At 45.7% G+C, this 17,147-nt stretch overlaps 1 protein-coding gene across 1 annotated transcript in view; it reads left to right on the top strand.

Moving 5' to 3' along the window:
- Positions 1-11,571: 11,571 nt before the first annotated feature.
- Positions 11,572-17,147, top strand: part of LOC143940144 (zona pellucida sperm-binding protein 3-like) — a 33,365-nt gene continuing 27,789 nt past the window's right edge. The window contains exon 1 of the mRNA XM_077461234.1: positions 11,572-11,681. Within this exon, the coding sequence (XP_077317360.1) occupies positions 11,618-11,681 (64 nt within the window). The 5' untranslated portion in view covers positions 11,572-11,617. The remainder of the gene's footprint in view (positions 11,682-17,147) is intronic.

A 17,147-nucleotide genomic window follows, 5' to 3' on the forward strand; every position in this document is an offset into this window, starting at 1 on the left:
ATCTTTACTCTCGATATTGAATATTTACTCAGCAACATATTGCAACTAATTCTTGGTTATTGTTTGCTGGTCTGTTTCCTTTCTTTATGCACACCAGACTCAATAGCCCTATGGGAATATAAAGCCCATTCCTACTCTGTATTAAAGTGGCTAGGAGGATATCTTCCCTGTTTATCCTGGATATCGTGATCTATCTATGGCAGCTCCTGATCCTTAAATATGGATTCAGGCTCTCTAATGTGGATCTTATCAGGTAATTGATTCTGAATTTAAACTTAAATTTAATTTTAATCCATGCAGCTTCTTTCAGAAGTCGCAAAATCAGAGCGATTCTTTGGAGCCAATATATAAGATTTTCCAATTCACATTGGAATTCTTTCTTCTTTTTCAATAGTATACATGTAAACTGCTATTTGAAGCACCTCCTTGCAAGCTTCTACAGCCTGGATGTCTCCCTCCCTATTTTTCATTGAGGCTCTTCATACTTTATTGCAATACGTGATCAATTTGATTTAGTTGTGTGAACACACAGTAGGTGAGTGTATGATCCCTCAGTCTCCTAGATTGTTGAACGACCCTAATGCTTTGCCCCCCCATATATTTAATCTATGTACATATCAATATTTATTGCAGCAATCAGATTAAATTATTTGTTTCTTTCCATAAGCTTATTGTAAATAATGGCACATGTATTATTTAATCATCATTTTTTGTATGTGTTTATCCATGCAGTTTTACACTTGTCAATGATACTCAAAGCTCCTGAAGAAACTCGTCTATGAGTGAAACATGTCGAGCATCTTACTACATTGACTGAGTTCACTATTGATTCTTCCTGATCCTAATGTATTGTATGGATATATATATGTATTTATTGTGCTGTTTTAGCAAAAAAAATTGATATTTTTTGTATAATAAATTCTTTTTGAAAAAACAATTTTTTCTCTTAAAAAAATCTTTTTGAGTGATTGCTATCTGACTTTTGTCAATATATGTAATGTTTGATACCGTTAAAAGTCCCGTTGAGGTTGGTTACCTCTCCCTTTGCTCCTTTTTTTAAATTCAATTTTTGGGATGTGGTATCATTTTGTTTGGTTGGCTTCTCTTCATTTTCTTATATTGCCTATATATGGCGAACATTTAAAAGGTAGCTGCACTTCCAATAAACACCCAAGCTCAGTCCAGCCCAACACTTAACATCTGCCTACTTCTGGACTGTAATTATAAGAAATGGTGTCAGCTCTCCCCAAATGTCTGTTGTAAGGCTGCTTTCACAATGAAAAAAAAAATAGCGCCTGCATAGCGCCTGTAAAGAGCCTCTCCTCTCACTCCAGTGTGAAATCGCGAGTGCTTTCACACTGGAGCGCCAAAAAAAAGTCCTGCAAGCCGTATCTTTGAGCCGCTGTAGGAGCGCCCCTGCCATTTTAAAAAAAAAGTCGGAAATTATTGGTTGTTTAGGAGTGGGGGCCACTGCTTCCTTAACAACCAATGACTAATTCAGAACAGCAAGCCAGAAAATCTCTACTTAAGCACCAGTGACCAGGGATTGTTTTTGACACCTCAAGTTTATTACCAACAACACTTGAATTTGTAGAATTGCTTATGCTTACCAGGCCACCTACTGTATGTCCACCCTGATATTAAAGGCATTTTTTTTTAAAATAACAAACATGTCGTACTGGTTTTGCACAGAGCAACCCTGATCCTCCTCTTCTCAGGTCCCTGGCGCCCCCTCCCTCCTGCCGAGTGTCCCCTGAGCAAGCAGCTTCCATTCACACACAGAGCCACTGCTCGGCCCCACCCCCCTCCTCATGGGCTTGCTGGCTGTGATTAACAGCCAGTCCTGCTACTGTCTCAGCAGCCGAGGCTCTCTTGCACATTGCTGGATCGCAGCGATGGTAAGTATTAGGGGGGCTGCTGCACAGAGAAGGATGATTTACTTTCATGCATAGAATTTCATGCATGAGCCTTTAGAACCACTTTAAAGCCTAAGTTTAGTTTTTAGGTTTTTCTATTAAAACAAGGGATGAAGGGGCTCCTGTGCACACATGCTCCTGAGCTGGGCTGTGTGCATCCATAGACACACACAGTACAGCTTGGCCACACCCCCTGCTGCCTCCTCGCAGGATTTGACTGACAACAGCAGGAACCTATGGCTCTCGCTGTTGCCTGTGTTGCCTGTGAGAAAAGGAAGAAAGTGGGTCTGCAGATGGGACAGTGCTGGATCGGGTTGAGGAGTCAGGTAGGTGTTTAGAGATGGGGTGGAAAAAACAGGTAGTGGGGGGCGTTTTATACCTTAATACATAAAATGCATTAAGGCAAACAAAAGACTTTAAAATGTTGGACTCCCTGAGCAACATAGCAAAATGCTCCTCTGTACTCAGAGGTACTGGGTTCCTTTGGCTTTTAGTTTTGCTTTGGGGGAGATTGATATTACAGCAAACCAGCTGCTTTGACCTAAATGGACAAAACACAAGTGTGCTTCGATGACTCCCTCTTAAAACAGGCAAAAAATATTAACATGAATGATAATAATGCTTGTTGTTAAGGAAGCTAAGATTATAGGCCTAATTTCTCTGTGATGGCACATGACCTTCTGTGTGGTTTCATGTTCAATAGGGAGCAATGCATAAGTCTCAAGCTTGTAAAGGCTTTATTTATAAAGTTTATTTTCATTGTGCCCCTTTGAAGGAGAAGTGCAGCCAAAGCTCGTTTGGCTGTACTCCTCCTGTGTATCACAGGAGTGCAGTTCATTCTGCACTACTGGGACCAGTTTTCAGCAGACAGCGTGCTGAATCCCGCTGTCAGATTACATCACAGAGCCGGTACAGGCTGGGGAAAGGTCGCAGCAGTGACTGACAGTCACCAGATCTCTGCTCACTGAGCTCTGAGAACCGAGCGATCAGCGTTTTCTTGATCATACATCACGGGACACAGGAGCTTCATTACATAGTGGGTTATATAGGCACCTCTGGTGATTGGACACTGGTTAACCCCCAATTAAGGAGAATTCCTCCCCTATATAACCCCTCCCATATGGGAGGCACCTCAGTTTTTTCGCCAATGTCTATGGTGGTTGGTCACGTAAAACATGTGCTATGAAGAAATCTCTGTGCAGGTCCCTGCGGGGGCCTAAGGGCTACAACAAACCGGATCCATATCTCGGGACGATATTTTGACTCCCAAGATGATATGGTACCCGGGCCTCGTCATCTGAAGAAAACAAGGTTTTGCCTGTAAGTCCTCTCCTATTGGAAGACTAGGCTCTGGGAAACCAGACTTGGTGTACTATTTACATAGTGGCACGAAAGTTTCTGGCAGAATCTTTTACAAGGTCCAGGTAGGAGGTTCTACTGAGAAGGAACCCCAAAAAAACCTGAAGGTTGGCACAACTTTGCCCGCCATGATGGGTGAAGGCTGGAATCTGTCTGTTTTCAGCAATTCCTGCGGCGAGGACAAGTAAGGGAAGTTAATCCTATATAAATTATATTATGGATTTCTTCATTGAGTAGTTGTATGTCTTACCTGGTTTCCACCACTAGAGGGAGTAAGAGCAGCCTGATGCATACTTACATGCCTTTCAGATACACACGCTCAGTGAAGCCTGGTTCTCCCAGATGACTCACGTCTCCACTGCAATCTCTGCCACAATGAAGGTAATACAAGGGTCCCACTTAGTCTGGTGGTCCCACGCAGCTCTGATGGCGATTCCCTTCCCCCCTGGATACCGGCGGTCCTCGTGCACACGAGCCGAGCGTGCTCCCATGCTAATGGAGGAGGGGGGAGTGTGGTTGCGAGCTGTGCATGTCGGTGTGCATGGCGCTGTACTGCGCAAGCGCCAGGCAGCAGTTTTAAAAAGCCCAGAGCGTCAGGGGGCTGTAAGTGGAGACACAGGAGCTGTGGGCAGTAAGCATCCCAAGGGATTGGATCCAGGCAAACCTAAGACACCTACTCAGCATCAGGTTGTGCAGTTTAAGCATATATATTTATTGTGAGACTTTAAGCACAACAGTGATTGCACTTTGTACTAGTACCTCTGCTTTGTAGCTTAGGAATATGTCTCCTCGTAAGAGGGTCTCAGGGGGAGGTAACAAGGGCACTGGTAAATCACCGCCTAGGTCTAGGAGTTCTAAAAATGCCTGTAGGTTACCATCCCCCCCCCGCAAGACTGGAGCCAGCCTCACAGGATGAGTCAGTGCCCCTGTCAGGTTTTGCAGCCTCTCCTAATATTTCAGCCCCAGTATACGTCACTGAGGACTCCCTTAGGGCTACATTGAAGGGTTTTGAAGGGAGAATCATGAATTTTATTTCAGCTTCCCTGAAAGATAGCAGGAAAAGGGGTAGATCCCCTCCCTCTGCTGAGATTCTTCTTTCAGATGACACTTCTGACAATGAGGAGAGATCCCTATCTTGGGACAGGGATCTTGAGCAGTCGGATGAATCAGAGGAAGAGGAGAGAGTCCCCTCCTCCCAGGCGCTCAGAAAACAGGTGCAATATTATACTGAATTGGTGCGTACCACATTCAGAATGCCTGCTGCTGAGGTCGCTACGGTTTCTTCCCTGGGAGTCAGGAAAATCCCACTGACTGCCTTTCCAATTCATCCCTTAATGGATAAATTGTTGTATGAGGATTGGGGACATCCCGATAAACTGCTTGCTCCTCCTAAAAGGTTTTCCATGCTTTATCCTCTGGAGGAAAGTTTCACCAAGAAATGGGGGGTCCCATCTGTCGATGCGGCTGTTTTTTGCGTGAATAGAAACCTGACCTGTCCTTTGGATAATGCTCAGGTATTTAAAGATCCAACTGATAAGAAGCTGGAAACATTATTAAAAGCCTCCTTTTCCATGACTGGCGCTGTAGTGCAACCTACAGTCGCAGCTGTGGGGTTGTGTCAGTTCCTCAAAGAACAGGTTAAGCAGATGCTTGGCCTCCTTCCCAGTGAGGAAGTGGAGAATTATGCAGAAATACCTCAAATTCTGTATTTCATGACTGATGCGATTTTGGATTCTGTCCAACAAGCATCTCATTTGTCTCTCCTGTTGGTACACATGCGAAGGGCCCTATGGCTAAAGAATTGGGCAGCTGAGCTATCATGCAAGAAGCATTTGATTGGGTTCCCGTTTAAAGGGGAACGTTTGTTTGGAGAAGAATTAGACAAATTCGTCCAAAAAATTTCAGGGGGTAAATCTACTCTCCTTCCAGTTAAAAGGAGCAAACGTCCATCATTTAGGCGTTCTCTCTCTCCCGGAGCATCAAGCTCTAAGCAGTGGCGACGGACTTCTCAACCCCCCTCTACAGGAAAGGCTCAAGGCTGGGCCCAGGGGCAGAAGAAATCCTGGGGGCGAAAGCCTGCCAAGCAGAGCCCAAAAGCTTCCTTGTGAAGAGGCACCCCCGCTCGGCCGAGTGGGGGGAAGGCTCCTGCAGTTTGCGGAAGCCTGGCGGGAAGAGATCCGAGTGGTCTCTTCGGTATCTCTGGGCTACAAGCTGGAGTTTCAGGAGATTCCACCTTCTTGCTTTCTAAGGTCAAGGATCCCCAGGGACCCAGTAAAGCAAAGACCGCTATTTCTGGCCTTAGATCACTTACTATCCCAGGGGGTGATAGTAGAAGTGGACCCAAAAGAACAGGGTTCAGGGTTTTACTCGAATCTCTTCACCGTTCCAAAGCCAAATGGAAGTGTCAGACCTATCCTGGATCTGAAGGATCTGAACCGGTTTTTGCGCATCCGGTCCTTCCGAATGCAGTCAGTTCGCACTGTGGTCTCCTCCCTGCAAGGGGGAGAGTTTATGGCATCAATAGACATCAAGGATGCATATCTCCATGTGCCAATTTTTCCCACACACCAAAAGTATCTAAGGTTCGCGGTAGAGCAGCGCCATTTTCAATTTGTGGCCTTGCCGTTCGGGCTCGCTACGGCCCCTCGAGTCTTCACAAAGATTCTGGACCCTCTCTTGGCAAACCTAAGAGCTCAGGGTATAGCCGTCATGGCTTATCTAGACGATTTGCTTCTCATAGAGAAAACAGTAGCGCTCCTGAACCACAGTGTTACCAGAACGCTAGAACACCTGGAACGCCTATGTTGGATTATAAACCTAGAAAAGTCGTCCCTACAGCCTGCTACCAGGTTGGAATACCTGGGTATAGTTATCGACACCGCTCAGGGCAAGGTGTTTCTACCAAGGCCAAAAGCCTTGGCCATTGGGGATCTGGTGCGCCTAATTCTGGGCAGAAGATCTTCCCCCATTCAGTTGTGCATGAGACTGTTAGGGAAAATGGTCGCCTCCTTCGAGGCCAATCCATTTGCCCAGTTCCGCTCAAGGCCTCTGCAAAGATGCATCCTTGTGGCTTGGAACAGGAAGCCCCAGTCCTTGGATCTTCCTATGCGTCTATCCCCAGGGACACTCAAGAGTCTCGTCTGGTGGTTACTAACTGAGAATTTGCTGAAAGGCAAAACTTTTCTTCCTCTTCCATGGAAGATTATTACGACAGATGCCAGCCTGACAGGCTGGAAGCAGTGTTGGAGGAGACGTGCTCGCAGGGGAAATGGTCTGCGATCGAGAAGCTATTGCCCATAGAATGTCTTGGAGATCCGGGCAGTTTATATGGCTCTCATAAACTGGTCTTTCAGACTACGGGGTCTCCCTGTTCGGGTTCAGTCCGACAATGCCACAGCGGTGGCCTATATCAATCACTAGGGCGGTACCAGGAGTCTGGTTGCGCAAAAAGAGGTGAATCGCATACTTGTCTGGGCAGAAAGGCATGTTCCATGCCTTTCTGCAGTCTTCATTCCAGGAGTGGAAAATTGGCAGGCGGATTTTCTGAGCCGCCAGCAGTTGTGCCCAGGAGAATGGGCTCTGCACCCAGACGTGTTTTGGAACATATGTCGCAGGTGGGGTACTCCAGACATAGATCTGTTTGCGTCCAGGTTCAACAGAAAACTGGACAAATTCGTGTCAAGGACAAGAGATACACTCGCTCAGGGGTCGGATGCTCTGACAGTTCCCTGGGATCAGTACAATTTGATTTATGTGCTTCTGTCGCGGTTCCTGGGAAGAGTCAAGAGGGAGACAAAGTCGGTTCTTTTGGTAGCCCCGGCTTGGCCCAGGCGACCGTGGTACGCAGAGATCATGAAGTTGGCAGTAGGCAGACCGTGGATCCTCCCTCTCCGGCCAGATCTGCTCTCACAGGGTGCAATTTACCATCCTGCTTTACACAGTCTGAATTTGACGGTTTGGCTGCTGAGACCCACATTCTGAGAGACCGTGGGCTTTCGGGGCCAGTCCTTTCTACTCTGGTCAATGCCAGGAAGCCGGCCTCCAGGCTTATTTACTACAAAATCTGGAGGGCATATGTTTCCTGGTATGAACTCAGGGAATGGCATCCTAGAAAGTATGTCATTAGCAGGATCTTGGCCTTCCTCCAGTCAGGCCTAGAAATGAATTTGGCCGTAAGCACTATCAAGGTGCAGATTTCGGCCTTGTCAGTGTTTTTTCAGAAGCCACTTGCATCGCATTCCCTGGTGCGGGCTTTCATCCAGGGGGCTATGCGGATAAGGCCGCCAGTCAAACCTCCGGTATGCCCATGGGATCTGAATTTTTTTTGAACCTTTGCATCAGGCTTCGTTGGTTCTTTTGACAAAAAAATTGGTTTTCTTGGTAGCCATATCCACGGCTAGAAGAGTATCAGAACTAGCAGCTCTCTCCAGCAAAGAGCCGTATCTAATTATTCATAAGGACTGGGTGGTCATGCGTCCCAACAGGTCCTTTCTGCCTAAGGTGGTTTCAGGATTCCATTTGAATCAGGACGTAATCCTACCATCCTTTTTTCCGGACCCACAGTCCGCAGAAGAAGAATCTTTGCACACTTTGAATGTGGTTAGGGCAATCAGTATATATCTTCAAGCAACTGCTCAGATAAGGAAAACTGATTGCTTATTTATTTTGCCGGAAGGCCCTAGGAAGGGCCAGGCGGCGTCAAAATCCACTCTCTCAAAGTGGATTAGACAGATTGTTTCTCGGGCCTATAGTGTTAAAGGGAAGATCCCTCCTTTTCAAGTGAAAGTGCACTCAACTAGGGCTGTAAGTGCTTCTTGGGCAGTGCATCACCAGGCCTCCCTGGCTCAGATCTGTAAGGCTGTAACTTGGTCATCAGTCCACACATTCACCAGATTCTATCAGGTGGATGTCAGAGGGCAAGAGGATATCGCCTTCGGGCGCAGTGTACTGCAGGCTGCAGTTTAGGTCCATGGACCGGAGGGTCCATGGCAGTCTATATTTATGATCTGTGTCTCCCTCCCCTCAATCTGAGCATTGCTTTGGGACATCCCACTATGTAATGAAGCTCCTGTGTCCCGTGATGTATGATCAAGAAAATATGATTTTTATATACAGCTTACCTGTAAAATCCTTTTCTTGAGTGTACAGTTTCCGCCCCTCTTGGGTTTTACGTGTTTCCTATTGCTTTGCTACAAAACTGAGGTGCCTCCCATATGGGAGGGGTTATATAGGGGAGGAATTCTCCTTAATTGGGGGTTAACCAGTGTCCAATCACCAGAGGTGCCTATATAACCCACTATGTAATGAAGCTCCTGTGTCCCGTGATGTACTCTCAAGGAAAGGATTTTACAGGTAAGCTGTATATAAAAATCCAATTTTTTTTGATCGCTCGGTTCTCAGTCTTAGAGCCAGCCGGGGACAGGCGTAGCATGAGCCAATGCTGCATCCACCTAGGTAAGATGATTCTTAAAAAAAAATAAAAATCTGAACGTCTCTTTTAACCATTTGTCTACTGGGCATTTAAACCCCCTTCCTGTCCAGGCTAATTTTCAGCTTTCAGTGCTGTTGCATTTTGAATGACAATTGCGCGGTCATGCTACACTCTGTACCCAAATGAAATTTTTATCATTTTTTTTTCACACAAATAGAGCTTTCTTTTGATGGCATTTTATCACTACTGGGGTTTTTATTTTTTGCTAAACAAACAAAAAAAGACCAAAAATGTTGAAAAAAAACACCAACTTTTTCATATTTTGTAATAAAATTTTGCAAACAGGTAATTTTTCTCCTTCATTGATGTGCACTGATGGGCACTGATGGGCACGATAAGGTGACACTGGTGGGCACTGATAGGTGGCACTGATGGGTGGCACTGAAAGGAACCGGTAGATGAAACTGATAGGCAGCACTGATGATGAGGCACTGATGGGCACTGTTTGCCAGCACTGATCGGCACTGGTAGGTGGAACTGGTGGCCATTGATAGATAGCACTGGTGGACACTGATGGGCAGCACTGATTTGCACTGGTGGGCACTGACAGGAGGCACCTGTGGGCACAGGTCAGGTGGCGGCGACACTCCGTGTTCGGGACTGATCTCCCTCTGACATAAGCCGGTAATCAGTTTTTTTTCTCACGCTGTCATCGGTTACTGTAATACCAGTAATACCATAATACCCTCCACCAAATAATTTGGACCAGTGCACAAACAAGGTCCAAAAAGACATGGATGAGTGAGTTTGGGGTAGAGGAACTTGACTGGCCTGCACAGAGTCCGGACCCCAACTCAATAGAACACCTTTGGGATGAATTAGAGTGGAGACTGCGAGCCAGATCTTCTTGTTCACATCAGTGCCAGACTCTACAAATGCACTGATCAAGGATCAAACATCCCCATAGACACACTCCTAAACCTCATGGACAGCCTTCCTAGAAGAGTTGAAGCTGTTATAGCTGCAAAGGGTGCGCCAACTCAATATTGAACTCTACGGACTAAGACTGGGATGCCATTAAAGTTCATGTGCGTGTAAAAGGAGGTGCCCCAATACTTTTGATAATTTAGTGAATGTGATATCCAGAGGCCATTGGGGGTGCTGACAATCACTGTTGTAGTCAGGGCTACATACATTGATAGTGGTGATCTTCCAGGTGCTTCCCCTGTGTACACTGAAATGCTTTGTTGTGCCGCTGCTCAGAGAACATTTTGTATTTTATTCCCTAAATACAAGGATTTCTCTGATTGGACAAGGTGAAGAGAAGGGGTGGATGACATTACAATCTCCACTTCATCCAATCAGAGAATGCCTTTAAGCCTAGGTTCACATTGGAGCGATTTGTCATGTGATTTGAGAGATCAAATCGCAGCCTATTGGCGGCAATGGCCCTGTTCCAATCGGTGCGACACCGATTTTGCGATGCCGCACCGATTTGCAAAAGTAGTTCCTGCATTACTTTTGCCGATTTCAGGTGCGACTTCAATAGACATCTGTGTATGAAGCCACACAGATGTTTACCAAGTAGCACCTGAAATCGCACTGACCTTGCTACTTTCAAGTGAAGTAGTGCAATTTCAAAGTAGCATCAATGTGAACCAGCACTTATTCATAAAAAAAAAATAAGGTGGTGGTACTTACTAAGTGATCTCCTGTGATCAGTGTGCAGAGCAGAAGCTGTTGGAGCAACACCAAGATTACCTGAATGCTGTGTGTAGTATGGACTATTAGAGCTTGTTCACATTAGCTTTGGTCTCTGAAGATTGATCCCTGCTCGATTCATTCTTCAAAGAGCATTTTGACAGGCAGTGAGGCTTGAACCTCTTGAACTCCACACTAGTGTACCGCAAACGTGGGTTTTTACTGCCCCCCAAAGGCAAGTGTGATCAAACTCCTAAATTGATTTTCACCATCCCCAGCAGCCCTTTGGCTACACTTTGAAGTATAACTAAAGGCAAAACTTTTTTTTTCTTTATTTTGGATGGAGTGGAGATGCATTAGAACACCTGTCAGTTTTCATCGCTGTCTGTGCCCATTGGGAGATTCATCCTCTCTATTTGTCCTGTTTACTATTATCATTGAAAGTGAAAGTAAAAGAAAAACACAAATTTGGGATTGTCCCCAGAAAAGTAATAGAAGAGAAATCCTCCAATGGGGACACTAGTTCTTGTGATCTGGGGGTTCCCAAGAGATTCCCTTAATTTGCAGGGATTTGCTCTCACTTCCTGTTTGGCTATGGGACAGGAAGTGAAGGGAAATCTCCACAATGGCACAAAGATGGCAAAAATAAGCCTTACGGGAACCCCTCCCTTACTCTATCCAAAAAAAAAAAAAAAAAAAAGTTTTGCCTACTTTAAGTATTACATTTGGGCTTAGAGCCTTTTTCGATGATTTGTACATATAAATGTAAAAGAAGTAAGTTTTACAAAAAAAACATAAATCTAAAATTCAGAGGTGTAAACGGCTTCATGAGAAGTCTGTGTATGCTTTTTCACAGGAATGATGATTTTTAGAAAGTAGAGCTACACTGGCTAGCTGTTGCCCGTAGCAACCAATCAGTTTTATCTTTCCGTCTCAGATGAAATGAAATAAACAAAACAGAGAAATTAGATGTTCACTAAGAAGTGTGAAGTCTACCATGCCCAAAAGCAACAGTTTAGCTGTGGTCTGGAAAGAGATTTTATAGATATCTTTCAGTGCTTCATTACATGTCAGTCACAAAGCATACTTTTCCAGACATGTTCTGTGTGCTTTAATGACAGAGTTAATCATGGATCAGCTGATCCTAATTGATGCAGTCTTAGGAGTCTATATCTCCCCAAGGCAGGAGGGAGAGAGGAGTGAATTCAATATGGGGCTCTGGTTTGTGCTGGTAGTCTGCCTAACCTGGGTCACCTCTCTCAGGGGTCAGGATGGTGAGTGATATAGATTTAGCAGCCATTTTGGTATTAGTGCTGTTTGTTTTCTCTAATCTGCTTTTTGTGTTTTTAAGATAAGCCACTTAAAAGTGTATATTCAGTTACAAAATAATTTTCCTTGTTTGCTTTGCTGGATGTCTGATTCACTTTAATTTAACCCAGTTTGTGGCTTGCAAGCTAGTCTGTAAGGCTGCTTTCATGCTGGAGCGGTGGGTCCGCTAGCGGTAAAGCACTGCTAGTTTTAGCGGTGCTTAGCCAATCCCCCCCCCCCCCCTTTTGTATATTTAAAAAAAAAAAAAAAAAAAAAAAAAAAAAAGTTTGTTACCAGCTTAACATTACAACATAGCCAAAATGGCCAAAAAAAGGGGGGCCTGGGAGAGAGGAGAGGGGGTGGAGAGAAAAGGGTGGGGGCTGAAGGACACCAAGGGGTTAGTGTAACATGGGCAACCATAGCAATAGGGAGTAGTGTCTTTAGGTGTTGCGCGAACAGAAGGGTGCCCTGCCTGCCCCGGATATTCGATCCCTGTGGGGCAGGCAGGGCGCAGGTCCCCCCCCCCCCCCCCCCCCCATGTAATGGCCTCATTCTCCAGCAGAGATGCAGGTATGACTCCCTTTCTGAAATGCATGTGAAACAAATCAGAGGTACCTAGGACGGTCAATAACCTGGAGACCGGCCAGGTAGCCCAGAAAAAAAATCACCTAGGTGTCACATGGGTGCAACAATTTTATAAACAAAACTAAAATAAGTTCTCCACGAACAAGAAGGGAGGGGGGGGAGAAAAGAGGTGATCACACCAGGTTTGTTAATGAGATGGGGCCACCGTCAGGTGGCGCCTGTGGCAGTTGATTGACGGTGCGCCCGGATGAGTCTCCCGAAGGCAGGGTCTGCTAAAGTAAGCAAGTATGTGATGTCTAAACTTGAAGAAATCGTGGCTGTGTCATGTACGTGGGCTTTCCAAGATGCCCAAGTAAGGCTGTTTAAGCAGTGCTTTTTGGCCACGGGCATGTTTAAACCCCCCCCCCCCCACCAAGAAGGGGGTTAAAATTGCTGGTGTTGCAGCGCTTTGGAAGATTTTCCTATTCGTTCCAATGGGCAGGGGCGGTGTAGGAGTGCTGTATACAGCGCTTCCAAAGATGCTGCTTGCAGGACTTTTTTGTTTTAAATCCCGCCCTGCAAGCGCACTGCACCAGTGTGAAAACACTCAGGCTTTCATGCTAGGGAGGCATGAGAGGCAGTTTTCTAGTGCTATTTTTTAGAGCTAAAATCCCTGAAAATTGCCTCAGTGTGAAGGGTGTCTAAAACCTGTAGTAATGCCCTGTCACAAGCAACAGTGTCTGGACTCACCCTAAAGTTTACAGGTAATGGGCAATTGGACAATATGGCCTCATGCACACTGTCACTTAGGGCAGATGCTACCACTAGGCAGCTGCCTAGGGTGCCCGGCCACTGGTGTTCCTACTCTCTTCTCTCTGCAACAAGCAACTAAGTCTCAGCAGTAGCAGCTCCATTCACACATAGTGTCAGTCGCAGCAGCGGTGGACTGTCTGTGTCCCGACTCCCAAACTAATGGAAGCAAGCAAACATTAATCGATGGGTGCTGGTGAGGTAGCATTTCAGGGGGTACTTCATTAAAAAGGGGGGTGGAGCCAGGGGGGGCGGCGAAATAAGGTCTCGCCTAGGGAGTCAAAAATCCCTGCACCAGCCCTGCTGTCACTTTTAGGCTTTTGCCATTACTTTTATTTTTTTCCCTTAGCTTGTGAAAGCCTGTGTTTTCAGGCTGAAAAAATAACCTAAAATTGTGTTCAGACGAGGAGCTTTTGCGCAAACGCTCAATGAGCCTAAATGCATCAAACCAGTAGAATCATTTTAATTGCATTTGAGCATTAATACATTTCAGTGGCAACTAATATTCTGGCCAATTGACTGTGTGTGTTGCGCAGTTTTCTACTGCTAGTTCTGGTGTTCAGAAGAGAAAAGCAAATGTCTGGTGTGCATGAGGCCTGTAATGTGTGATGGGTTACCACATCATCCCTTTAATCCAGGGGACACATTATTTACATACGTTCTGTGGCTGATTAAGATAATTAAACTTGGTGCCTTATCCGCATTAAATTGGCCTCAGAACCTGTGTAATGTGTCTTGGCTTAAAGGATGTGGTAATCCTAGAGTGACCTGTTTGTATTTGGCTGTGCGAACATTTGCTAACAATTGCATATGGCTACTTTTTTTTTTTTTTTCCTATGATCTACTCACACTTGTCCATTTTCCTTCAGCAAAACGCATTATGTAAAATGTATTGGAAGATGCCATCAATGCCTATGTTCACCTTCATGTTGTGCTGCAGTTTAGTGTGATGGGGCACTATAAGGGCCCATTCACGCCTACATGTGCGTTGCCACCAATGCTGCAGCTGCATGTAGGTGTGAATGGGCTTTTAAAGCTACTTTAAATTATGCTGGACTATCTCCCTTCCTGTGCCTTCCTCCAGCATTCATGGGTCCAGTTCCACACTATTCGATACTGCTGTTGTCTCTCCTACTGCTAGGTCCTGCAACTCTCGTTTTGTAATGGATGTCCATCATCCCTGGTAACGTTTCCTTATTCTTGGCATGTGGAGAATTTATGTATGGCTATACACTGAACCCAAGGAGTGTGAGGCAAAATTTCACACATTTAGGAAAAAATATGCATTAAAATGTCACGAGACCCACATCATAAAAAGCTATCAATAAATGGTGTATTACATGCTGTTCACACTCATCACCCATGAGATCTGTTTTCTACAAAAAACCTGGTTGATCCTGCTCTCTCTCTCTCTCTACCCTTATGTTCATGTCTCATTTCAGCTAGGGATTTTACAGCTGTGGTGGCAACTCTGCACATGCTCAGTTTTCAGTGAGTTTCTATGCTGAACAGTTCCTCCCTATTACATCTGAGCAGCCCATGTAACTATAGTCGCACATGTGGGTGCATATACAGTGGTAAATGGCAGCCCACTTCCTCCCCTCTCCTCCATGCTCACTAACCTGCTACCCACAATGGGGGTGGGATATTTGTCTGTGGATTGAAAGGGGGGGGGTTGCATCGCCCTCCTATTCTAACACAGGCTGGAGAGGTGTGACATCTGCCCACATTGCGGGGGGGGGGGGGGGTGCAAAACCTTTTTTTGCCCCCTGCAATTTTGGTCTTCACCCCAACATCTCAAAAAAACACGCGCACATAGAATTATCTAAAAAGAAAAAAAAAACATGGGACCATAATGTCCTCAGCTCCCTTTCAAGTCACAGCACTCCATTACATTGCAGCCTCGTCACATAACAGCGCCCCATTACAATGCATACATTTCCACATTGGCGTCCCCTTCATGTCATAGTGCCCCTTTACACATCACAGCACCCCAATTATATTGCAGCTATTGTCACATGTAGGTTTTGGTGGCCCACATTTGCGCAGGCACAGCAGCCAATCCAAATCAATGGACTGCGTTTCCTGCAGAGAAATGTGCATGCAACATTTTAAAAATGCAGTGGCCTTGAAATCCATTCTGTTTTAGCATCATGCGACTTGCCTGCATTTCTGCACAACAGGTAAGTCACATGGTGCAGCATGGACAGTACTGTATTTCACTGCTTGATGGGCAAAGGTGTGCGCAGCCTATTGCATGATGATGAATGCACTTTTTTTTTTCTTCAGGAAACGCAGGCATGGCAGCCCATTCAAATGATTGGGCTGCTGTGCCTGCGCAAATGTGGGCTGGTGTCCTATCATACAGTCCCCCATCGGATAGTGTCCACTGTGTACTGCGCAGGCGCTGTTCTTCTTCGGAGATTTTCCAAAGCTTCTTCTGCTCCGTACTGCGCCAGCGCAGTGATGGCAGGACACTATATGATGGCAGGACACTATATGATGGCAGGACACCGGCAAAACATACCTGCCAGGCCCAAAATAAGCCCATCAAGCAGGTAAATACAGTAATGCTGTGTGCTCTGTAATTAAAAAATACAGCCTCGGTCTAGACTGCAGGTCAGCGTTTTAAGCTTTCTACACATGGTGAGCCAGGGGAGGAGGAAAAAGACCAACCTTGTCCTGGCCAGCTCAGCTCTGATTAATTCTCAACGGTAGTTTCCCTTGACCATCCATCACTCTGATAGCACTCCACTCTGCGATCTGACTCCTCCTACCGAGGCCTCTGCTCCTCTGATCTTGTACAGGCAGCAGTGACTGTGCATGCATTGCAAGGGGCAGGGCCAGTGCGTCAGTGGAGCTCAAGGCCCTGCCCACTTGTGGCCCACTCCTTGATCATGAAAATGCAGCTCTCCCACTGCTGCTGCGACTGCTTGTGACTGACTGTTTGGGGATTTTCAGTGCCGATTTGCAGGCAGCGCACAAGCTTAAGGGGAAACTCCTGCTTTGTCACCTAAATGGTGGCAGGGCCCTGGGCAGCTGCCCCATTTGCCCTGCAGTAAAGACAGCCCTGTATTTGTATGACACTTTAAAAATGTATTATGTATCTTTAATATATTTTGTATGTTCATCCATATACAGAAATAGAAGGGACAATGTAAATTAAACATTGTGACCTACCATGCATGATTTTTACCTATAGGTAAGCCTATCTACACAGCTATCACATGGTACGCGGTACTGTAATTAGCCCAGGTACAATGTGATAACTCTGGGCCAATCACAGCTGTTATGAAAATTCATTCATAACAGCTTTATTGTTCCCCCGGTTGCTCAAAGCAGCTGGGTGCCAAAAGCCACAATCTGCTGTGTCAGGGGGACACAGTGGTCGCAGGAGCTGCTGTGCACGTGCCCCTCAGCTGAATGACTTGCATATACTTGATCCAGCCTACCTATGCTGCCCCACCCCAGTAAATGTACTGTGGACAGGCAGCAACCACTTAAAAATGGCCCACACTAGGCATGAGAACACAGCATGGTCAGATCTCAAACTGTGCTGAGAACTTGGCCTGCTCTCTGCCAATGATTGGATGTGTCATGAAATTTGTTTACACAAATGTTATGCCTTCATTTCTATTTAAACAATGGCTTGTTTTCCAAGTTGAAGGTTACATATACTTAAAATTTGTCCCTACCTCATTTTAGCCAGGGCATGCTCTATGTACAGTAGTTGGTCCTACACTTCATGTTTAGTCTCCATTCTCTACATGTACTGTAGTCTGCTGGAGCTAGACAAGCTTTTTTTTTTTTTTTTTTTTGTATTTAGCGTGTCACTTGCCACGGCACCTGTCACAAGTTGTGGATTGTCCACTTGCCACGTGACTTGCCACATCACCTGACACGTCACTTGCCATGTCATCTGCCACAAGTTGTGGATTGTCCAACTGCCACGTCACCTGCCACAAGTTGTGGATTGTCCACTTGCCACGTCACTTGCCACGTCACCTGCCACAAGTTTTGGATTGGTCACTTGCCACGTCACTTGCCACGTCACTTGC

Source organism: Lithobates pipiens, unplaced genomic scaffold (genome assembly GCF_037356315.1).
Source record: "Lithobates pipiens isolate NorthernLeopardFrog02 unplaced genomic scaffold, aLitPip1_a1.2 Scaffold_3, whole genome shotgun sequence".
In the NCBI taxonomy this organism is placed as follows: domain Eukaryota; kingdom Metazoa; phylum Chordata; class Amphibia; order Anura; family Ranidae; genus Lithobates; species Lithobates pipiens.